The 25,779-nt window shown below is 44.0% G+C and overlaps 1 protein-coding gene across 1 annotated transcript in view; it reads left to right on the plus strand.

Moving 5' to 3' along the window:
• Positions 1–20,851: 20,851 nt before the first annotated feature.
• The window catches only part of LOC127012819 (amine oxidase [flavin-containing] A-like), a 39,155-nt gene continuing 34,227 nt past the window's right edge, over positions 20,852–25,779 (plus strand). The window contains exon 1 of the mRNA XM_050891245.1: positions 20,852–20,912. Coding sequence (XP_050747202.1) covers positions 20,852–20,912 — 61 coding nt within the window. The remainder of the gene's footprint in view (positions 20,913–25,779) is intronic.

A 25,779-nucleotide genomic window follows, 5' to 3' on the forward strand; every position in this document is an offset into this window, starting at 1 on the left:
GCTTTTCAGACTGTCCAGTCCTCTGATCTGTGCCTGTTGTTCCAGCTGCTCCAGTGCCTGGGAGCCCTGACAGCCACCAGCCACAAAAGCCCTGCAGAGCTTCAAATCCAAGGTTAAGGCAAGTGAGTGAGGGGGATCATGGTATTGCCTGATCCATGTTAAAGACATGTTTGTGTGCTGAGCCTCAGATGCATTGAAGGAAATTTCATTCTTTTATCCAGCTGAAGATCTCAGTAAGAGACATTTACCAACAAGCTGTTATCTCTAAGATTCCCTAAATAATTTATCTCGAGCAAGTTTTTCTGGACAGCTCTGGGCAGGTGCTGCCTTGGACCTGTGTGACATCCATAGCAAAATCCCAGAAGACAGCAACGATTGTCTGCCTCCTGTGACAGCGGTATGAGCTCCTACCCTCCCACCCTCCCCAACACAGGGGGCATGAGTAGCACACACCAGGCCTCTGCAGAGGTTATAGTAGTTAAAATACCAAAACCAATGATTTGGCCAATCATTAGCAAAAGCCAAAAGGCGGCCTCAGGTCAGCTTCTCAGCTTCATCACATCACGCCTTCCTGGTGAACCTCTCCAAGGCCAAACATTTGCTCTTCAGATTGCTTTAGGTCTCTTTGCCAGCACACCGTATGGCTCTGGAGAGGTACAGCTCTGATCTTGTTTTAACTGCTTAGTATGTCTTCTGCTAACACAGATAAAATATCTCACCCTGTTCCTTCCTATTTTAGAAAAGAAAAGGGCTGCACTAGCAACCCTGTCAGACCATGACTTCTCTTGACCTGGCTTATTTTTCCTCTATTTCCACCCACTTACCTGCCAGATGGAGTCTGATGCTGGTTTAAGGAAGACTGAGCCTTTCTGTCAGAGTCCAGCTCATTAATTCCAACATAAAAATCCAGAAAGTAATGCCAATCAAATTTTACACAAGGTAGCAATGTCTCTAGAGCTCTTGCCACCCTTTAACTCTGACCTGTCTTAATTTCTCCGCTCATAACTCCTTCCAATAGGGGCCAATCATCAAACAAGACCAACTAACCTTCAGTCCATGTCCTTACAGGAGCAGACCATCTGCAATAAACATACGGGTGTTCATCAGGCCAACACAAAGCACCTCTACACTTATTGATGCCGATGTAATTTTTGTTTGGGTTTCTGGTCATTACATTGCACTCAATCGATTAAACAAGGAATCTCGATTGTTAGTACTTTTGCTGGTATCTTGAGCCCCAGCTTGGCTACGGTCTCTGACTGGAACCATCCACATGAGACATACCTCACTGAAACAGAGCATTTGTTGTAAATGAGAAGAACAAAACCATAAAACAATAGAAAGCCCATAGCATATTTATCAGTCTGAAAGAAACCAAAGCCTGAGTGATAAATCTGGCTCTTCTTTGTAAGGATGTAATCTTAAAACGACTTCTTCAGAGGTGTAGTTTCCAACCCTGGGAGCAGACTGCAATGGAAGTTACTCACTTTCTTGCTCTGTCAGGAGCTTGCAGGTTCAGGGCCATATTCGCAGCTGGTACCAGTGAGCATCACTTCTCTACAGCCAGGCCCACGCAGATCTGGTCCAGTGGCTCTTCTCAGATGGGTGCTTAATTTTTTCCCGCTAAGTCTCTATCCCTCTAAAAGCCCATACAGCTTTCTTCTCATCAGTATATGAGAAGGGACAGTGTGGTTCCTCATCTCGGATGTTCTTCAGACTCTTTTCAGTATCCATTGGATATTCTTTCCAGACAGTCCTGTCAGGTAGACTTAAATAAGATGCACCAAAGTGAAAGCTATTATCAGAAGTGGAATATTTTATTGATCCCTGCATTCATTTACCACATAGACACTTGGGCTTTGGACAAATTCAGTCCGAGGTTTTGGGTTTTTCTACATCGCTCCCTTTTCTTGGTAATCCAAGTCACGCATGAGAAATAGGGGTTAGCAGTGTAATTTCATGCCTAATGAAGCTTGAAATTATCAGTAGTGTCCACTGATGAATTAATAGTGGACACTGATCCAAATCATGGAGTTTAAGCCTTTTTAGTTCAGCAATTCATTAGCAACAATTAGCATACAGCATGTGGGACATCAGGCATTCTTCGCTACAGCAATCAGTTAACTTTCTGTGGAGCCTGCCAAACGAGTCATCTCAGGGTGTAGCTCTGACAGCACAGGTTGGGGCTGGTTTGTGTGAGCACAAACCAGAAGAGCTGAGAAGGAGAGGGCATGCACAAGAACCTGGTCCTGCATTAATGAGAGCATTGCTATGCAACCGTCACTTTACTCATTGATGAGGACTACATCTAATCCAGGTCATCCTGGGTATGTCTTTCCTTGTCCTGTTTTTCTTTACCTTGGGCTCTCATGACCTAGTAAGTAATCCCACAGACATCCTGAGGTTTACTGTGTGGGCACTCAGTGCAGACGCCCAGCTGTGCTTTGATCTTCAGCAGGGGTGTCCCCCCAGGCTCACAGGTCAGCACAGCCCAATTTTCATGCCCAGTGCCAAAGCTAAGAAGATAAGAGGACTCAGGCTTTTCTTCAGTTCAACAGATATGAGAGCAACTATTTGCCAAACGGTTTCAACAGTGCTGAAGCATTTGAGATGTACACACCAGCTAACGTGCCAGTGTTTTTTCTGAACTCTTCCCCAGTAGGCTCCTTTTCTTTAACCAAGCTCTGTGCCTCCTCCCATCCTCTTGCATGAACAACTTGCTCTGTTGGACACATAGAACTCAATTTTGTTTCACAGCATACTTATTCTCAGTTAGATAGTAGCTCGATTTAGCATAGCCTAGCATACTTAGCTGGCCACTCTGCAGCAGTATGCAAGTCAGACCATGACGTATATGTTAGAAAAATGCCCATTTTTAATGCTTACACCTGATAATCCCAAATAGAGCTCTTCACACAAAGCAAACATTACCAAGAATCTTAATACATGAGATTAGACCATGTTGATTAGACCATGCACAAAATATAGAAATCTGGGGGTGAAAAGTAGTTCTTTGCTCCCTCCTTGGGGGAGCCACTAATTTCTCTCAGCATTGAAAGCTAAACAGGCAGAAATGACCAGGCAGCTTCCAGTGCCTGCCCACAACCCTTTCTCCAGACCCCTCTCCTTCCCCTTGTCTCCCTCCACTCGCTTCTTGCACCCTGCCCTGGGCTCTACAGCGCTGCAGCAGCCGGACCTTGGTCATGCCTGGTCCCCCTGTCCGGACCCACGCGTTTTCCCCGGCAAGTGGGAGTGCTGCAGCTCAGGGCCAGAACCCAGCTCCAGCCAAACCCAGCTAATTGCTTCCTGTCTGCAGCACTCACAGTCCTGGAGTATCAATTAGTGGGAGTGTACAAATCTCACAGCATTGGCCTAAAATATCCCCAGACATTTTCTATCAATATTAAACACTCTGCACGGGATCTTTCTTAGAGTACATCAAAGTGGTAAAATAATGTCCAATGCAGAAACAATATTTTTTTATCTACAGGAATTAACTATTCAATTAAGATAGAGCGGGGCTGAGTCAATGATATTGGAGGCTGGTCAGGCCCAACCTTTGAGAGAATATTCTGCTTCAGGGTGCTGCAGGCCATGGTGTAGGTGGGATGCAGTACTAAGAAATGCCACCAGAGTGGCTTTGCTGTCTCTGTAGAGGGTTGTCCAGTAGAAGCCTTGAAAACACAGGTTCCCAGAGACTGTCCAAAAGAGACAAGGTCATCAGATCTTCCAAAAGATACAAACATTTCCGAAGTTCTTGTGGTGTGAGAAGTTATGACATCTTTTGAAAGAGATGATGACATTTTGTGTTTCATTATTGTTTATCTGATTTGGTTCTGTGCAAGAGCTCAGTTGGGAAGGGAGTTTGAGTATGTTAACAGTATAACTGGGAAAAAAAAAAGAAACAAAGAAAAAACATCATGTCTGTTAATGTCTAAAATCTTAATTTGAGTTTAAAGACCAAGAGCGTTGTTAAAGATCCAGTACAGCTTGGAGTTTTGCTTTTCTGGCAGGCAGCCAAGCATAAAGGAAGATGCCGATGCCTTTACTGAGCTATTTCGGAAGCTTTCAGAGAAGCACACTTTATCTCCTGAAAACTTGAAATACAAGACATTGGATAGCAAAGAGTATTGCAGCAGCAGAGTGTGGCAGCCTTTTTAAAGGCCTCATTATAAAGCCCTGTTCCTATGCCGGAGCATGTCTTTCACAGCTGAGAAGTGACCCATCGGGAAAGCAAATGCCTTGACTTTTCCAGCCAGCCCGTCAGAGGTGGCACAGGGCCCAGCGGCAGCCTGCTCAGCAGCTGGGTACTGCAGGAGGTTGCTCCCCAAAACCCAACTCAGCTGCTTTCCTTGGAGAGGCTTTCCCACATGGTTTGGAGGCAGAGTGCCCAAGGCGTCCCATGGGCTGCCCCCCATATGGGACAGTGCCCTCCTTGCTCACAGCTTACTCACCCCTCGACAAATTGCATCCCTAAGGCCACTCAAGGAGTCTACTCAGCAGGAGTGGGGATGGTCTAATCCATCCCTGATCCAGTTTGTGAAGGTACACACTACCAAAAACCACCAATCAGAAAAAGCCCCCCAAATCAGTCTGACAAAAGGTGTGTGAGGAGGGGAGGGGAAGAGGGAAGGGGAGATATTCAAAGGCACTGGTACCAGAGGAGTCACCGTGAGCATGTTGCAGGTATCTCTGGGAAGAGCAAGTGGCAGGGCAGGAAGGGGAGACTGCTGAGGTGCAGGTAGAGTGCTTACCCCTGCTTGAAGGGGTGTAAGTCCATTACAAATGGCAGACAGGCTACGTAAGCTAGAAGGAAGCTCTGGTAAATGTGAAGGCAGGGTCAGAGAAGCTCCAAGGCTGGGAAAATAATCTAAAATGTTGCCTTTCCATTTTGTACCTCAGAGCCCTCTCCCAGAGAGTGAAATACTCAACCAAAATTAAGTTGCAACCAAAAAGCTTGATCCTTTGCTTTCCCAGAGTGTGTGTTTGCTTTTCACTTTACTGCTTTTAAAAAGAACTCACCTGATTCTGAAAAATAGGGGATAACTTTTACTTCTCCAGAGGTATCCAGCGTTAACAGAGCTGGCCTCTACTTTGCATGTCTACCACTGGGCAAGCAGGGCAATCCCAGGACATGACTGATTACCCACCAAGCTGGCAAGTCGCACAGTCCAGGCTGATCATAGTATCATAGCATCATAGAATCATAGAATAGTTTGGGTTGGAAGGGACCTTTAAAGATCATCTAGTCCAATCCCCCTGCAATGAGCAGGGACATCTTCAACTAGATCAGGTTGCTCAGAGCCCCGTCCAACCTGACCTTGAATGTTTCCAGGGATGGGGCATCTACAACCTCCCTGGGCAACCTGTTCCAGTGTTTCACCACCCTCACGATAAAAAATGCCGTCCTTATATTTAGCCTGAATCTACCCTCTTTTAGTTCAAAACAATTACCCCTTGTCCTATCACTACAGGCCCTACTAAAAAGTCTGTCCCCAAATGTGGGGGTCAAGTACCAGGAGCTGGAGAGAAAGAGGCAATGGACTGACAGCCTATGACTGTGTAACTCTTCATTGTCACTGTTTTGGCTTAGATATCTTCCTTACTGTTAATTAGTGGCTAGGGTTTACCACTGAGATTTTTATTCATGTTCTGGAAGCAGGAGAACGGATTCAAGCCAGCTATGTTGGACCACAGGAATGTTATTTTTCTTAGCCTGTGAGATATCTGTAATCCACTATTCAAGGTCTGTTACAAGGAGCACCTATAGCCCCTGATGATAATTCTTTAGGTTAAGCTTAGCCAGCTTATGGTTTTATCTCTGAATATCTACATATAAGCCACTGGTGTCTCAGCCACTGTCACACAAACACATACCCTGTTGTCTTTCTCTCTCCAGATACAACTGAGGTTGTAAACTCCCTTGGGAAACGTCACGATGCGGGCTAAATCTTTGTAAAGACAATCCTTTCTGGTATGTTTAAGAATATGAAGTCTGTCACATTCCTGCTCATTGCCATGTTTTCAAAACGTCTTAGTTAAATGCCACTGAAGCGAAGGAGGTGAACATCATTATTTCAATTAACAAGTTATGCGAAAGACCAGCAATACGCTCTGCTGCCGGTGAGATCAGCAGCCTCAGAAAGCTTGTTCCACTTCTGTGGCTCTTAGCGTTCAATGAATTTAAACAGAAACAGATGTGAAACTCCACCTCTGGCTCACTTTCCCCAGCAGCACTTCTCCTATGCCTGGGCCACCGCCCCTGTCCTGAACACTGGAGCACCCTGAGGAAGGGACCCTGGTGGCTGTGGGACTTCCCTCCTCGGGTCTATGCAGGGCTCGTGAGGCTTGGGAAGGGGAGTCCCGCGGCAGAGTGGGGTCCAACCCATGGCGACAGCATTCAAGGGGTAAAATCAGCGTAGGTGAGCATGTCCTCTATCCCGGCCCCATGGCCTCTGAACAGGAACACGTCATGTCTTGGCCTCCATCACGGTGCCCTGGGAGAGGAGTATGGAACCTGGCAGGGGTGGGACAGGCAGGCTCCTGTCCACCAGCGCTGTGTGAGGAGCAGATAAGGGACAAGGAGATAAGTGAACACAGTGACATATTCAGTGTCCAGGTGGCCTGGGAGCCTGCTCTTGCTGCGGTCCCTGGGAGATAACCTGCTGTTTGTTGTGCCAGCTGTGTCTGTCCCTGCCTGGAAAGCAATGTCTGGTTTATACTACCTGTCTTATAGTGCCAACACCGTGCATTAAGTGGATTTTGCATAACGTATTTGCAAATATTGTATAAATATTTCATATGTCTTCCAGCCTGTGTTTTGGTCTGGAAAGAAAGAAGGAAAGCATTTATTATAGCTGAGTATTAGTACAAGCACTGTAGATAAGTCTAGAAGGAGATCTGTATTTCTAACTGTCATAAAACATCTTGTCTCCAGAAGCTTGCTCCTGAGGGTGCCATGCGTTCTTATAAAAATCATTATGCTTGGACAGAAGTCATAATTGCACTACTGGAAATGCTGTATTCTTGTACCAGCTGCCTCAGGTCTGACTGTAGAGAAACAGGAATAAAGAAAACAACCCTTGAAAGCTCAGGATTTCTCTTCTAAGAGCCATGCCAAAAATTTGGGGTGTTTTCTCAAAGTTAACTACAGTTGTTGGATTCTCCATACGACTGAGATGCAAAGCCAGTACTGCCAATTCTTCTGACTCCACCAAAAATCTTGTGGTTATGAAACTTTGTCTTTAAAGCTTTGGATTCCAGATTCTTATGATGATATGAAAATCTTGGAGCGTGCTGTTTTTAAAGAAGCGAGCTTCTGCTGTCCATAGCTGCAGAGAAGAAGCTGCAGCTGTAAATTTGGTATAAGCTAACAATGCAAGAGAAAGAGTAGAAATATATCTTTTCTTTCTGGGTTTTTCCTTTTTTCTAAATCTCAACAGTTTTAAGCCCATTTTTTGATTTAGCAGGGCCTGTGTGATGGTGCTTGGACATATGCCACCCACAATCCTGGAAACTTTGTGAGAACAAGACTATGTGTACCCCATGATCTGGGGGCAACCACTGCCCATGTGGTTCCCTTCTGTCACCTGCCTACATCTCTGGTCATCAGGCTTTATACATCAACAGATGGCTTCAGCCTTGCCTTCATGGGTAGCTGGAGAGGGACTGCTTAGCCACAGAGAGGTCATTTCTCACAGCTTACAAATTGTCAGGTGGCTGGAGTAGTTGGGCAAGGAGAACATCACATCCACGGGCTTCAAAAATGGCTTCAAAAATGCTCCCAACAACACTTCCAGTGCATGATGAGAAAGAGGTATGAGAGGATGCAGAGTCTCTCTGAGGCATGAGGTCTCTCTGACGGTCACCCCGCCCTCCTCCTCCCCAGCACACAGTGGGACCAAACCCATTGCTTGGAGCTGCTAAGCCTCTGGAAAGAAAAGTGGATGCTGACTTCTGTGAGAAGAGCCATCTTTGTAGTATCTCAGCTTTTATATCCTGTCTTAATCAGATGGAGCATGGCCAGAGATGCATGAAAATGCAAAATAATCGGGGAGAACTATGGCCTTTATCAGCCTCAAAGGTTGAAATTATCATAAAGTCTGGCTTTGTGGAAGTTTGAATGGATTCATCAGCAGTGTTTCACCCACATGTGCATCTGAGCTGCATGTCTGCTTCTGCAACAGGCGCTGCGAGCGTGGCGGCGTGCAGTCACAGCAGTGGCCACAGGCTGCCTCCGAGTCAGGCGTGTTCTTCTGACAGTACATAAAAGCCTACGCCATGAACTGTATATGCCAAATTGCACAAGAAAAAGTGCTGCCTTATGGCACTGCATCATTTGAATTACAGCTTTGCATCACCAATTTGATGATTAGATTTTAGCCCTGCCTATGCCTATGCAATCTTCAGAAATCAGGAAGGTTTAAGAAAAATAGTTTTTCCTTGCTTGCCTATTTTTACAGTAGGTGTTGCAAGCACCTCCCTGCTATGCATGGAAATGAGAGAAAAGTTCAGCTATACTACTACATTATCTGTACTAAAAAAAGTTCAGCAGCTGCCAACAAAAATTCAGAAATCAATTACTTTTAGGAAATGAAATTATCAGTTAATAAAATGTTTAACAGGTACTCCAGGATTTTGATGTTTTCTACATTCATGCCACCACAGCTGCAATCCTAGACAAGAGAAAAGCAACCTTGCTCCTTTTTTTTGTTTTCTTTTACAGGTGCTTAAAAATACCTGCTGCCTTCTGGAATGGACTTCTGCTAGATAGCCAGAAAACAAGTTTGTTAACTACCTAAATATTCTGTTTGTTAATTCATCGGTTTATTTATAATAGGCTTTTCCTTTTCTGAATTAGCATTTTCATTTCTAAAGGCTTTGTCAGCTTCTGGTGTAATGGATTGTGGAAGTAATCTTAGCACATGGACTTTGTTTATTCTAAATTCCTTCAGACTAGTGCTGAGCAGAGGCTAATGTGTGCTTGAACCTTAAGGATTTTGTGTGCTTATGTGTGTACACATGTATGTATGAATAAAAAAATTTATGTGCACACAGTTCCTCTGTTACAAGGATCTGGGAACAAGAATGAGATTTTGGCTACAGTCATCACTGCCACGTGTTTGCTAGACATACTCTTGTCTGACAGATTTTGTGCTGAAATATTAGCAGGTTGATGGCTGGCAACCATCAAAATGCAGGTAAAACTAGAAGCATGAAAGCTGGATAGTTGCCTGAGCTGTCCACATATCTCAAACTAAAAACTCAGTCTGTCTTTATTTATTTAGACAAATTTGGTGATGGGCTCAATAAGAAATTTCCCAGAGGGAGCAGAATAAAGTCAGTACATCTGCCTTGGGGAAGGTAGAACAGGAAATAGTTCTCTTGGGACCTCAGCACTTCCCTTTCCAGTCTCAGCCATGCCAAAGAAGCACTGAAGTGCGCAAAGATGTAAGTAGGAGCTCTGATCCTGTCTCTTGAGCTCGTGCATCTCATCACTCTACATGCCCAAAGTGACAGTGAACCTGGAGGCGGCATCCCTACGTGCTGTGCAGGGACTTGTCTGGTCCCTGTCATTTCCTTTCCAGTTCTAGTCGGTGCTGGAAGGAAAGTTTTTATTTTTCTGAAGGATCTTTATTTTCTTTGCAAGAATGTATTTATATTGCTTACCACTGTCACACATTTACCTGTAAATACAATTTAGGCAGGATAAACTGTGCCTGTGAAATACACCCCTCTCTCTGTGAACTGTACAGACAACTGAGATGTCTTCTTGTTAGATGAAATCAGGAGAGATGAATTGTACTCAGAGCCGCTCTCTCCTTATTTGGCCTGACAATACGGGATGCTTTGGGTTATGGGTGTCCTAGAAATAAATTAGTAACGTCTTTTCACATACAGGAGGCTTGAAACTGTTTAGTCCACCTGGGTGCTTAAGCAGAAGCCATGCAAGCAGGAGATCCAACTTCTTCTCCAGGCTTGGGGAGGAGGAGTCCGGCAGCCAGCACACCCTGCAGGTCGGGAGCTGGTCTTGGCTCCGTCGCACTTGCCTGCAACCTGTTTTGCTTGCCCTTGGCTACTAGACTGTGGCTTTTTTCCCAGTCAGAGGGAAAGCCCCATGCCAAGCATGGGCTGAAGGCCTGGCACTTCCCTGTGGAGGGTTAACGTGGCACTGGCAGGGGACACAGCCGCTGCGAGGTGCTAGAGACATGGGCAACCAGATTGTCACCCCCATGCCACGGCAGCTCTGCGGCGTCTGTCACTGAATGGGTCCAAGTCTGCAGCGAGTTGACTGGGAGCAAGCAGCTCAGCTGCCCAGCCACGCAGCCAGGAGGACCAGAAGCACCATACCCTGCCCAGGGCAATGGATGGGGGGCAAAGCAACAAGGAAGAATGCATCAATTCTTGCACCTGGAAGCTGCTCCTCTACTCACGTCTCCCGGTGCAGCCTGCCCCTGTGCCGCCATTATGGACAGCCAGAATGCCCCGTCCTGTTCCCTGTACAAAGTTTTGGTACAAAGTACAAAGCTTTTGTATCAAGAAGGATTTTCTACTATATTGCATAGCACTGAACGACACAGAAAAAAAACCAAACAAATACATGCAGATAATCAATATGTTTTACTCCATAAGTATCTGAATTAAACGGCATAATACATGAACAGATATTTTTCTTCTGTGGAAAATAAGATAAACAGTTCTAGCATAGTCCTGATAGAAGAATATTTAATAAATGGGATTATTTCCAACCAGATTAGTCATTAAGGGATCTGAATGTGATCAGCACACCTCAGACAAACAAAGAGTCTGAGGACATGGGAAGAATGAACTAGAAAAAAGTAGCTATTGAAATGAAAATGAGCATAGCTCTTTCACAAGGTTGTGGTTCAAACAGGCACAGAAAAACATATAACAAAGTGTTCTGGGAGTAGCTCACACTAATACCCATGTCCTAGCCCACAAATACACAGGAATTGTAGACCTAATACTTCAGTGTAATTTGTTTATTCCTTCTCTTTCCAGGAATCTCTTGTTGATAGTCATTCCTTCATCACATAAATGTTTTCTCAGGAAAAAATCTATAACTGAGTATTATCTCCTTAGAAATATATTTGAAAGCCAGTCAAATTGCAGAGGAGGTAGAATTCTCCTTTCAAAAGACTCAATGATTCACCACTGTGTAACCTTCAACACCTGCAAACACAAAACATCCTGCAGGTAAAAAGTTCAGGCAGATATAAAACCTCACATACAGGCGGTTCCCACATTTCAGAAAGCGTACTTTCACACTAAAGAGCAAACACACCAAATCGTTTATTGGTGTAGGCTCCTTTTAATAGCTATATGACATTGAAGACAGTAAAACTAAAACCTGCCAGAAGGCAAAATCCAAAGAGCACCAAATAAGATACATGCTTACTTAAGCATTGTACAGTTGATACACAGAAATAGTCTTTATGCTGAGGCATTGCATTAGGTAAGGCAAGAGGCTCCAGTGTGTGCACCCTAAATTACTAGAGGCTGGCGAAGCTGCAGGAACTGGTCTCAGGTGGCTCTGTCATGTAGACAAGAGAAAAAGTCCAGAAAAGGAAATTAGGATACAGGAAAATATGAATTGAGATCCATAGTCAGACTGCTTGCTAATGGTGCTTGCACCTTCTGGCTTGGCTGGGCACTTCAGCCTGTGCTGTCATCCTCAGACTCTGCAACCTGTGGAGAAGTGACAAGCTTCCTCAGAAGGGGCAGAAATCAGTCTTTGAAGGCACCGTCTTTCTTCCAGTGCCTTTTTAATGCTTTGCAAATGCACAAGCAAAGGTGCTGTGAATCACTCCTCCCAGCCAGATGCCTCCACTTCCAAACCCTGGTGTAGGTGTCATGTCACCCCAGACTGACAGTGCAGTCCCCTGTCCCTGCTGCCTCCCCTGGCACTGGCCACCCAGACTGGTGGGCAGAGGGTTTCACCGTGAGAAGTCGCCCTGGTGGACACTGCTGACGGAGCCGTGCCCATGCCTGTCCAGACTAGCATCAGGTGACTTTTTCTCTCCCGCTGTGAACAAAAAGTAAACGTACACTCCCATGTGTGGTTTTCCCTCAGTCCTCTTTTCACAGGTGTAAGCTGAAGATTGAACTCATAATGATGCCTTTATCTCATAACACGGCTCACAAGAATGAAAACCACTTTTACGGTTCCTTAAGAAATACCCCAAAATATTTAGAAAATTGCACCAATTGCCTTATCTCTTAAACGACTCATTGAGAAAAGAGACAACGGGCAATGCATTTTTCTAATGACTCAGGAGCACAAGGTACCTGCAAAGCTGCCTGCTGCTGCACCCCTCATTTCCAACTCTATGGACAGATGCGCAGCTTCATGGTCTGGTCATACGGTGACAACAAGGACTTTGCCACCCCAACCAGGCACCTGCGCTGGCACTAGAAGTACCACACTGTATTTGTAGTGTGTGCCAAAGGCGTAAGCAGAACATAAATACAGCTACCTCCTGCTGCTGTAAATTATACTTACATCTGTGCTCAGCATTTTGGCTCTAGGTAAATCAGCGCCACTGAGGCAAGCAGCAAGCAGCTCACATTTGAGAACAGTTTCCCTGTCCTTCCTCTCTGTTGCCCTGACACTACAAATTGAACTTTGATTGCTTTGCTCTGCCTGTATCATATATAACCCTGTGAGGCCCTGCAGACTCACATTGCTTGCTGTGTACAGTTGAACGCAGCAGGGCTGCATGCCTATTTATTAATCAAGAAGGTACGCGTAGCCAGGCACTTCCATTTGCCTTCTGGGACTATCTTTTTGAAGTTGGCAGTGACTACTGCTAAACAGAGCTCTGAGAAACTGCATAAGGTGGTGTCGATGGATATCATCACAGGGTACAGTCAGGCTTTTTTTCTTTTACTGGAAGCACATTGCCAGATTTACCTTGATCAGAGATTAATATCAGTTTTGGGTTTTTTTAATCTAGAGCCAGATTAAGATATTTTTTCTCTGAAGCAGTCAAAAAGTTTAATATGTTACTAAATTGCATAAAGCAGAAGTAATCAATAGTATTCTAGAGCATGTTTTGATATCACCAGATAAGCGATAGTGACTATCATAAATACTGCTGAGATAATATAGTTACGCCAGATGTCAATAAAAATTACTAATAATTCTCATGATTTTAACTTTAACCAATTTATTCACAGTTCTTATTTACAAAATCTGCTAATTCGTTGCTTTGGCCAATTTCTAATAATTTATTTATTATCTAAATTTGAGTAATTGTGCGAGGAAAAAGGATGCACTTCTCTCTAAGTCAGTCTTAGGAACGAGCATGACATTAGGATCTCAGATTCTCCATTTGGGCTTGCAAAAAGGAAAACAGGCAATTAACGTTATTTACTCAATACAAGAATGTGATTCCTTGGGTCACACCAGAAGGCATGCTGAATCTACATGGTAACTTCCAGTCAAGGACTTGCAAGAAAAGAAGAAATGGCACCTTGGAAAAGAGCTTTTCAGTCCTCCTCAGTCCAGTGACCTGACAGAGATGGGGAAACGTGTCTGTGTGACCGATTTCTACCTGGTGGTACTTAGGGCTGGGTCCAATTGCAAAGTGCCGGGGTCACTGCACAGGGAGAGGAGGGCTGGCAGAAAGGGTTGTTCGTCTCCCAAACCTCTGCAGTAAATTTGCTTCTTGGGGAGGGGTGCTGAGGGTTTTAGGTATTCAGTGAAGTAGTCATTAATCTAGAAGATAGATTAAGCTGTCCACATGGCTTCAGCTGACTGCATCCCGTACCGAATTGGCAGAGGAGAACAGCCCTTATTTCCTTTTGGATGCTTTCTATAGGTTTCCAATGCTGTTTTACCTGATAGACAGTGAGAGGGCATGACAAATTTCTCTGACCTACTTTTAGCAAAGCTTTTCGATTTTTTTGTTGTATCAAAGGCTGTAGTTCAATGGCTCTAACTGGATTCTTTATTCCAGCTGGCGTTTCCACTAATGATCTCCACTGATCTCCCCATATTCCTATAATGGCTGCTCTGCTTCAAAAATCCTGTTCACACCACAGCCAGGGTTTGTGATCTATAACCAATACTTGTTCTCTGAACGTACTATCATGTTTAGGTTGTTGTTACCTCTTATTCAAGTTTTGATCTAATCTCAAATGATACCAGCAATCCATGAGCTATACACAAACCCCTTTTTTATGAAGCTGGTAATTAAAGGAACATTTTGTTAATATCACTGAAAGTGCATTGTAAAACCCGACGCATAAAAATTATCTGATAGTGTGATGGTGGTGAAGGGCACATAGAAAACTTGATAGCAGCAACGACACTGCACAGTATAAATCTGTTTCATGTGCTTTAAAGAACATGAGCGAAGTTCAGGTCTTCATATAAAGTTCTATCAACTAGCTGGAGCATACGTTGTGCAATACCAACACTCTCCCCTCCAAAGGTCAGAAGGCACTTGCACTCATATGGTATCTAAAGCCTGAAAAGCGAGCCTGGGCAAATCAGCAGGAGCTGCTAAACTAAGAATGGAAGTAAGTCGATTTAATACACCCTCAGAAATACAGTAGCGTAAGTCTGGTACACAGTGACAGAGTCAAAGATCTGAAATGTACAGGTTGAATGTTAAACCCGTGCCTGCGGAGTGGCTGAGTTGGGAGGGAAGACTCAGAAATTTCTCCCTGTTTCCAGAGGCAAAGGCTGCTCTGCCACGGCTGCTCCTTGCCGTCACCTACAGGCCTGCTTGGGGTCTTTGCGTGCCTCTTGGCCAAAACTCTTGCAGACATCTCCCACTGGCAGCTATTTGGGCAGCTCCTTTCGAATGCAACCCCATGCTCTGAACTGCTTGCATGGCCACTTTGCCTCCAGCTTGCTCCTTCTGTTGTGCAATGAAAGCACCACGTGTGCTGCCTAGCAAGGTCTTCCCCCGTGAAGATGGGAGGAAGGAGCTCGAGAGGTTTGAGCCGTACCTGGAGCCCTTCTTCTAGACCTTCCTTGCAGTCTCTCCCACCTGCTGACTTCATATTGGCACTTATATTGGAGCTGAAAGTGTTAGTACAACTAAGCATCCTGAAGGATTTATTTAATTTAAGCCTGTTGAAATCATTTCAGGGCTTCTTTTATTTGAAAGCAAAGACAGACATATACATATTTTTGAAATCCTTATTACTACTGTCCATGAATATATTTTATCTCATAGTTATTAAAATAAACTCCCTTTATAGGCAAATGAGTCACGAAGATAAATTAGAGAGAAAGGGAAAGACTTCATGTCTGTCTTAACACTGGCGGTTGAACTAACGCATATAATTAAAGACAAAGGCTAGTGAGCTAAAGAGATTAAAAATGAGTTACCAGCATAAGCTTTTTAGTCACACATGCTAACTTTAGCTTGAATTGCTTCTACTTGCTTTGTTAGCGTGAGTCATATATCTGAAGCTATGTTTCTTTCACTTCCTACGTAAAAAAAAAAAACCCACACAGGGGGATTGTGAATTTTTGTGATCGCCTAGTACAGCCCCAGGAAAATGTTTATCAAGAGGTTGTCTGGAATCTGCTGGTGCCACTGTAGTGGAACTAAACTAGCTATGAAATTATAAAGATATCTAAAAATCATTGCTTTCCTTCAGAAAAGCTGTGTACAGGAGAAGGTTGAGTCCTGAAAAAAATGGGCTTATCGCACTGCACCTACTTCTTCCTGAAGCACTGTGTACATGTCTTTGCAAATAGAAGCAATTCAATAATAGCCATGAGCGATGATAATTTGCTTCAAGGTGCTTGTTCATTGATCAGAGTTTAGTGTGGTGCCTGAAATAGAGCTAGCCAAGAAGCATGAAGACGCTATAGTTGTTGAAAACACACCAGTGAAAATGAACAGTGATGAACAAACGTCACAGCCTTCTTTGTGTACAAAAGCATTTTTCGTACCAGCAAAGACTGCTTTACAATATCAGTCTGGTGATTGTTTTCTGGTGGTTTTGAATACACACCTAAGTAAGAAAGTGGACTTGAAAAGCTAAGAATATACATCCTAGTCAATAAAAATGTCCATTAATACTCTACAATACCATTCACAGCTTACCAATTTGATTCTTACCAGTTTTTACCAACGTGTCGCATAATCTTGTTACGACTCCCCTGCTGGGACCGTTCCAGCTGGTCTAGATAACTACCTATTCGATGGACCAGAGAGAGGCAGAGAGATTGTATGAACATCCCCTAGGGGACTCACTGAGGACATGGGATCATGATGGTTTACTTTCAAGACCTACTGTATAGTGTCATGTTTTTAATGCTTCTTGAAATATCTCCAACAGAAGAGGGCGAGAAAGATTTGTTCCAAAACAGCAAAGCACCCAGGGCGCCCTGCGATGGGACAGGGGCAACTGGCACAACCTGGAGACACAGGAATTTCCAACTTGATATGAGGAAAAAAAGGTCCACTGCGATGGTGGTCAGACCCTGAAGCCCAGAGAGGTTATGCAATCTCTATCCTTGAATGCATTCAAACTGGACAAGCCCTGGATCTGCTTTGGGCAGAAGGCTGGACTACCCCTTCCTTGCTGTTTGGGAATACGTGTTTTCTCTCCTTCCTCTTTCATAAAACCCTTGGAGACACTTTGATCTGGGGTTGGTTGTTTGGAATTTGTTTGTTTCAGAGGAAAGTGCTCTAAAGCCTGAAATATTTTATAGAACATTTCCTTTTTTTTTCTACTCATGGTGTACAACATATTGTCTATTTCCATGTGCTACATGGTCTTTTATCATTTCCATTACTGATAAAGTCCTTGGAAAATAAAAATAACAAACAACTCTGTAAACATCATTAGCATTGTAAATTAACTGAAGACCCCAAATTTAGCATAAGATAGTCTAAGATACTGTTCCAAAATAGAAAACTGTCCTTAGAAAATACAGTATCACCTACAGCTGAGGTTTGAAGTTACTCCATACCATGCACACTACTGCCCAACAAATGGACTCCCAACAGAACTACTGAGTCTGATGTTTGGAAGAATTTGGGTTATTTTTTGTAGTTTTTCATATTTCAGCTTGATGTAATCCAGAGTACTGACCATATAATTACCAGAATTAAAATGTGTGTGAATATAAATTTATGTGACTCAAGCTTTGCAAAAGGCTCTGATACTCTCTGGAAGGCTCATCTTTGTGCCTGCAGAGTAGAGTGCTAATCAACACAGATGATGAGTTAACGGCAAAAATTTCAGCTGGCAGTAACACTTAAGATGGCATGTTCTAGGATATTTCAGATAAACTCTGTTGATATCGTTAAGATACAAGCATTAGGTGACTTTAGAGGTGGCTAAGTGGTGGTAATTATGACCTTAATAATGACAATCAGTCTTCCAGTGATAATGCATTCCTGCCTTATAGCACCTAGGTTCTATTTACCTGTCAAAAGACATTCATAAAACAAAGAACTAAAAAATTATACTGTATACATGAATGCACCATAGATAATGTTTTTTATTTTGACAAAAACATTTTATTTTAATGCCAGGGATTTTCCCTATGTTTGTGTTCCTGTTTTCGGATGCATTGGCAAAATAAGTAACAGCGAAATCCAGAAGGAATGCAAAACATCTGTATCTTCCACAATGAGTATGACTGATTTTACTCATCCTTTGGGATACCAAGCAGACATAAAATAACACGTAACTGTGACTACTGATGACATGACCTGAGAAGTTTGACTTCCTCACATCAGTAGTTGGCAAAATTGAGAGCAAAACACTTGTAGTACAATAAAGACCTTGGTGATGACACTTATCTTTGGATATTTTTCTTCATGTTCTTTGATCAAGAAATTGATGCATTTTTGCCCATTCTTGGGGCTACCTGACAATTTTTATTGTTGCTGACACAGCTGTGATCTCAAGCGAAAGCCTTGCTCTGGATGTTCCACTGTATTTCTCAGCAACTTCCAGTGGTTTTTTTCCTAGTAAATGTGAAAGTCTGTGTCAGTCCCGTGACTTTCTATACCTTCACATTAATGATCACGCACATTCTGCAAGCTCAGCAAATTATTACCACAACTCATTCACTGAAGCAGACATAAATCAGCTAGACAGATTGCTAGGAAATGATTTCAGCAACAGTAGCTTCCTATGTTCACCCTTCAGCTTTGCCCCCTGTATTTTTATAGCGCATAAGGAACAGGGCCCATTGGCAAGCATTTCTTTATTATTCAACTCTGTTCCGAGCAACAATTAACTTCCTTCCAAATAAAATTTTATCTTCTTGGAATAAAATTTCCTTTACTGTGAAGTTTGCCATCCCTTTATTTTCTGTTGATTTCTGAACACTTTTCAAATTTCTCTTTGAAAAACGGGGTCATAACATTTAGGAAAGGACGATCACTCTCAATATGACACATCACCTTCTTCCTTCCCTGCTTCTTGTGTTTTCAGCAAGTCCTCAGCAAACTCTGATGGAATTATTCCAAGGTCTCTTACTTGTATCATACAGATGGTAAGGGCTTAGCAGTTACATGGTTCTGACAGCCATTGCTACCCCTGGAGGCTGCTAATGCCTGAGATAATCCTTGGTAGCCCCTTAGACATTTTTTCGGTCTTTACTCCAAGGGTTGAGGCAACCACAATGTGTACAATTCACACTTTGATGTCCTCTCTTATCGTTAGAGCTGCTCTAGGTAAAACCATTTCAATCTCCATTGCTCTTTAACAAGCCTGTTGCAGCTCCTTTTAGCACTAGAGATTTTTTGGCAAGCTTATCTATCAGCACATTATCTAGATACACAGAAGTTTCCTGTTGTTATCACAGAGGACGTTTTTGTTGTTTTCCTCCGAACTTGGCTACTGGATCATGAGGGAGGTGCTGGTTGCTGAAGCTTTTTATTCGTCAGATTCCCTGTGACCTGCTCACTGGGGCCAGCAGAGCTGCGGGAGCGGGTATCCTTATCACTCTCAAGAAGCAAAGACTTTTCTCCCCAATAAGCACAAATGGTTGTTTCTGTTTCAGAATACATATCACTCTCACAGTCTTAGACTGTCCCCTTTTTGCTCACTTTACTCTGGCATGGAACAATCTCAGTGATAATAAGCTGCTGTGTCAGTAGATGATCTCTGAGAGCAGTAGGGATCTTGTTGTTCTTATTTGCTGTAGCACCTGGCACTTGTGTGTCTACAGCTAGTACAACACACTTAATTAGCACTGCACATATACTTTACATTTTAAAGTACCTGTCTTTATTTTTGAAGAAGTTCCATTATTCTGTCTCTCGTATTGTTGCTTAGTGACTTCACAGATGTTTCTGCATTCAGTCACTGCTGTCATAGAATCATAGAATGGTTTGGGTTGGAAGGGACCTTTAAAGGTCATCTAGTCCAACCCCTCTGCAATGAGCAGGGACATCTTCAACTAGATCAGGTTGCTCAGAGCCCCATCCAACCTGACCTTGAATGTTTCCAGGGATGGGGCATCTATCACCTCTCTGGGCAACCTGTTCCAGTGTTTCACCACCCTCATCATAAAAAATTTCTTCCTTAGATCTAGTCTGAATCTACCCTCGTTTAGTTTAAAACCATTACTCCTTGTTCTGTTGCTGCAGGCCCTACTAAAAAGTCTGTTGCCATCTTTCTTATACGGCCCCTTTAAGTACTGAAAGGCCCCAATAAGGTCTCCCCGGAGCCTTCTCTTCTCCAGGCTGAACAGCTCCTACTCTCTCAGCCTGTCCTCATAGGAGAGGTGTTCCAGCCCTCTGACCATTTTGGTGGCCCTCCTCTGGACCCACTCCAACAGGTCCATGTCTTGCTCATTTGGCACAATTAGCACAAACCAAAAGTCCGAATTTTTCCCACTGTAAGAAAGCCAAGGCATTTCCAAGGACACCGACTGTGTAGTATTGCACTCTCATTCAATTCTTTGGTCATATCCAGGTATGGAATACGGTTGCAGAATTGGGCAACTCTCAGAACTTATATCAATATTTAACATGACGTGGCATTAGGATTTTCTGTAATTGTGTGAACTGTAAAGGTCTTCTGTGCTTACTTGGAAGGGGATGGACAGGCTCTCTATTTTTTCTACTTAGCTTCACAGAGATGACATTTACACTCTGGCAATAAAAACTGCACGAGCTGTAAAATGCGCGAAAAAATCACAAATATCATGTATTTCAGAGCAGTAATAGTAGCCAAGTACAAACAAAATTGGCATTTTGGCAACCAGTTATTATGTCAGGCATTGTCTTTGGGAAGCTACTTTCGTGCAAAGGTTAACCCTTCATTCCCTGGCTCATGGCCCGAGTGCAATTTGATTCTAGTACGAGGTGAGGCTTGCATACTGTTGTAACCTGTGACACTAGCTCCATGGATCTCCTCCTCTCCCATGCTCGCTGCTAGCCTACTTTCTAAATTTTAGTAAATAAAAAGGGGCTAGCGAGTGCAGGCTGCTAGAGCTGCTGCATCCTGCAACAGGCACGCTGTCGCCTATCTGCCTCCAGCCCTCCTGGTGCACCCAGGACGGAATGGTGCGAAACCGAGCCGGGCCCAGGCAAAACGCGCACTCGTAAGCAGCATTTGGCAGCGCTTTTCCCCGGGCGGCCCCCTCCGCCCTCCCGCTCCGCCGGGGCCTCGCACCGCCCCGTCGGGCCGGGCCGGGCGGTGGGCGAGCAGCGGAGAGGCGTGGTTAGGCAAAGCCCCCGCCCCTGAGCAGCGCCCATTGGTGGAGGTGGCGCGGGGCCCGCCCAGGGGCGGGTCCGGGGCGGGCGGGACGGCGCGGTGCTGTCCGCCCGCCAGAGCCGGTTGGGAGCCGCCGCCGCCGCCGCGGGAGGGCGGGATGGAGACAGCGGCCGGGATGGGGGGCAGCGGCATGGCCGAGAAATACGACGTGGTCGTGGTCGGGGGCGGCATCTCAGGTGGGTCCGGGGGGCGGCGGGGCCACCGCGCATCCGCCGGCCTCCCCCGGGGCATCACCGCCGGAGCGGTCCCAGAGTCCGTCCTGCGACGGGGACGACGGGGGGAACCGGTGCTCGGGGCCGGGGTGCTCCCGGCTGGGCAGCGCGGGGCCTGGGAGCGGCGGGGTCGGGGGTGGCTCGTCGCCACGGCTGGCCTCAAGGCTTGGGCGACGGTTAACGAGAGTGTCAGGTCTCCAGGGGCTTCAGATACACTTGGGGAAAAAAAAGGGAAAAATTATCCAGGTCGATATTTTAGGATGTATTCGCTTCTTCTTGCATCGATTTGTACTTCGTGCTCATCAGAAGAGAGTCCGTAGGAAAACTGACTTTATAATGTCCACAGGTGCATGAGAATGCAGGGATACAGGCTGGGATTTTTGCATCCCGAGAAAGACGGTGTTTTGAAGTTGTGGGTTTTTAGGTTGCTCTTGCAGTGCTGGCAATTGTATTCTTTTGATGAATACTGCAGAAAGATATCTGGGAATATCTGTAAAAACAGGTTGGGTTTTGTTACTATGATAAGAGCTGTACTACAAACAGCCAAATTCCCCCAGTGCGATGACTCTTCACACTTTACTAGGAAATACTTCCCAAAATACTCTTCAGATCTACCTTAACACTAGCAAGTGCATTGTGGCCCCTGATCCTCATGCTTAAAAAAAAGAAGTAATTATTCTTATGGCACCTGATGGTACCTAAGATGAGAATGTTGCCATGTTGGAGAAAATCTGTATTTGGTTTGTCCATCAGATAAATACTGTGTTAGCAGCTTTGGCCAGGTTCCAGTTTTTAGGGAGTCTTTACTTCACTAATGATTCAGAAAAGGTGAGTTATGTGACTGAGTGACTTCAGTGATACTACAACCATTATTGCTATAGGTAAAATTAGTTTTTATTAGAATTGCGAAAGAGTCAGAGGCTTTCCTTTCTTTAATCTGCAGTGAATTAATGCACGAAACAGCAAATTGTTTGCTTGATTACATTATTTCATTTGCTAAAACAACAGTAATCGCTTAAACAATTATTTGTGACAACATAGTTATGTAAATAATCTGTAGTGTCACCGAACAGAAAGAAAGAGTTTGGACCTAGTTTTGCTTGCTTTTTATTTTTACAAGACGCCTGGCTATTTTCCTGCTAGCACGAGTCATTTGGTCTTCATCCTTAAGGTTCCTGTAATGCACAGAGCGCCCTTAGGGAATTACCACCCGTACTGTGTGCAGCTGATGGTGATGTGATCTTAATATGTTTTTTAGGGCTCTGAGAAGCTCTTCTTCCCTTGAGGGTACCTTGTTCCTTCGGCTTTCTAACCTGTAGCAGTGTTTTGGAAAATGCATTGAGCATTTTTAAGTGGTATCTTGCCTCACTAGTACAAGAATCAGTAAGTTACTTCAGAACATTTACGCCTTGGACTAAAGCCTGGTGTGGAGTCTGAAATGGAGCCAAGCAGGAAATTTCAAGGCGTTACAGCCCCTGAAAATTTGTCAGTGGCGTTAGGAAGACAAATAAACATGTCAAAGCACTTTTGGGGTACAGGAACAGTTTTCTTGCCAATGGAAACCCTTAGGTCATGCCAGTGGCATAGAAATTGGTGTTTGCCTGTTATGAATTAGAACAGGCATTGTTTTAAGAAAGCAGCCTTAGAAAAATGGACAATAAATGCCTTATTTTATAATTAATCCATCTTTAATGTACAATACCATTCACAGCTGGGCACTATAATTCCTATAAGCTCCTGGTTTGTTTTGCTTTTCACACAGCTTCTCTGTCGCTACTGTTCCTGTACCAACATACCTACACCTCAGTTCTGTAAGAGGTTAGACAGTGCTGCTTCCTGGTCTTAAAAAAAGTAGTCTGTATCTAGAATTTTGGTTCTGGTGAGACAAATAGTAAAACAGGCTCCAGTATGGACAGGGTTTCCCCTCAACATCTCTCTGACTCCAGTCTTGACTTGCTGCTGCTTATTTCTCTGAAGATGTATTTTCAGTTGCCTCATCTGGTAAGATTACCGTCTTCTCTCCTTCTGCTGTATTTTAAATACTCATTACCTGATGCTGGCAAAAAAGGATGGGAGACTTTGGGATAAACTAGTTCTTTACTAGAAATACATGAAATGCGTATCAGGTATAAGCAAGCTGCTTGTTATATTAAGTGTGAGCTTCCCAGCAGTGAGATTCTGGCTTTTTTAAATATGTGTACAATATTTGTAAAATGAAGCTCAAATCCTGACTGGCACCTCTGGAGTTATCTGTTCCTCAAAGTGAAGCATGGACTTGAGAGCCAATTTCTGTACAACCTAACACACTCTTCTCATCCATGCTCCTGGCCTCTGTATGCACAGATCTGTACATGGTCATTCACAGGGACACAGAATCGACCCTGCCTGTAGGAAGCTGCAATCTAGGGATGGAGGGAGCTTCTGCAAAGAGTGCTTCACAGTGGGGAAGCTCTTGGAAGAAGAACTCGGCTCTGGTGCCTCTACTGCTGAGATTTTCCTGCTGTACCCCATGGAATCGTGTTCAAACTGTCCAGACTGCATCAGCGAGGACATTTGGACCCCTACAGAGAGGGAGCTGCAGAGCTTGGGCTAGATTCCTTTTTTCACATGGGTGTGCATGTTAAAAATGTGGATCATGGCCAGGAAACGCCCCAGGCACATGTTTGTATCATTCTTAATGGATGATGTCCCCTGTAATATAGTTAATATTAATTATAACATTTTATACTCAAACATATTAAATAAACTGATGCCTGAAGTTAAAGACTTTCCCCATACCCACAGGGGGTTCTTATTTATATGCCTTGAATATTGCTCCCATTTTCTATTTATAGGGTTTTCTGCTGAACCGAAGAGGGTGTTCTGGTTTGGATTGATTTTGACCTTTTGCTTGTGCATTTTGGTTTAGGCTATGTAATTCCCTCATTTGTTAAACACAGCAAGCTCATAGCACATGATGTGCCATGGATGCATGTCTGATTAATCAGCAGGATCGTAACCCTGACATCCTGTCAGAGAGTCCTTTGCTGCTTGGGTTAAGGTGCTACACTAGTTGAGGACTTGGAGATTGTGATCCTCTATGTGGACTAACTACTGTATTGATGGCTTCCAGAAGTTGTCCCTTTTATGCAGCAGGTCACTGCCATACCTCTCCTGACGCATTGTCTGCATCCCAGCTTCATTACCTGCTCCGCAAGCTAAGGCCACAATTACAGGGAAATTCAGATTTTGGGTCCGTAGCCCTAGGATGCAGCGTACACAGGTGCTCTGAGATACGAGATGGTTGTAAGGAGGTCTGGGATGCTCAGTCACTCCTTGGGGACTGCTCGTTAACAACTGGACAGCATTAAGTGCTCGGAGAGTTTTGACAGAAACCTCAGATATTTCAGCTTTTCAGATCTAGAAAATGGCTGCTGCTTATGTGTGACCTGTAATTCCTCAAAACTTTGTAACAGACCTTATTGGGGACATATTTTCACATGGATAACAAAATGCGCTATTGTCGTGGTTTGACCCCAGTCAGCAACTAAGCACCATGCAACTGCTTTGCCCTCCCCCCTCCCAGTGGGGTGAGGAAGAGGAAAGGGAAAAAAAAAGTAAAACTCGTGGGTTGAGATAAGAACAGTTTAATAACTAAAGTAAAACATAATACTAACAATAGTAATAATGAAATATAATAATAATAATAATAGTAATGAAGAGGAATATAACAAAAAAAGGAAGGGGGGAGGGAAGAAAAAAAAAACCAGTGATGCACAATGCAATTGCTCACCACCCGCTGACCGATGCCCAGTTAGTTCCCGAGCCGCGATCTGCCCCTCCTGGCCAACTCCCCCCTGTTTATATACTGGGCATGACGTTCCATGGTATGGAATACCCCTTTGGCTAGTTCAGGTCAGCTGCCCCGGCTCTGCTCCCTCCCAGCTTCTTGCACACCTGCTTGCTGGCAGAGCATGGGAGACTGAAAAGTCCTTGGCTTAAGATAAGCGCTACTTAGCAACAACTAAAACATCAGAGTGTTATCAACATCATTCTCACACTAAATCCAAAACACAGCACTATACCAGCTACTATGAAGAGAGTTAACTCTGTCCCAGCTGAAACCAGGACAGCTATGTTGACTCAAAGGCTACCTCCTTGCCAAACTTCACATTGCTGCTAGAACTTCCAAAATAGGAATTAAAAAAAGCCATGAGTTTTCAAAATCAAAGAATGTTTGTTTCCTAGTGGTTTAGAAATAACCAGCCAATTCTGACCAAGATTTTGCAGCAAAAAAGAATCAGCCTGAAAAGCACACCCTGAAAATTCAGGCTTAAATAGTTCAATAGTTTGGCAAAAAAAGAGTGTAAGCAAAATACCCCAATTTTTTTCAGCTGGAAGTTTGGGGTATGTTTGTGTGGCAGCCTCACCTTACACGTGAATTTTGGACACTGGAAGCCGAGTTTGTCAAAAGAAGGCATGGAGAACGAAGAACGTTTGTCTACATAATGCAAACCAGAGATGCATCAGATACGAAGTATGTCCAGAAGCAGGCGAGTCCAAGAAAACTTGTATGTAAATATCTTTTGGAAGAAATTTCAGCACATCGTGTTACAAGCACAAAGCCCAAGGGAAACACAGCCGTAATTGAAACTTACACTGAAGATTATCATTCTTTGACATGGATAGTTCTTATTTCCACATCAAAACATGTTTGTTCTTAGCTAGAAACAAGAAGATCTCATAGCTCAACAAAACGGGCACTTAGATTTGCCCGCTGCGTGCAGGAAACAGCACTGTTTTCTGTTGCATTTATGGAGGAGTCCAAGGGCCACAAATTGTAGGAGAAGCT

This window comes from Gymnogyps californianus, chromosome 1, assembly GCF_018139145.2.
Source record: "Gymnogyps californianus isolate 813 chromosome 1, ASM1813914v2, whole genome shotgun sequence".
Classification (NCBI taxonomy): Eukaryota; Metazoa; Chordata; class Aves; order Accipitriformes; family Cathartidae; genus Gymnogyps; species Gymnogyps californianus.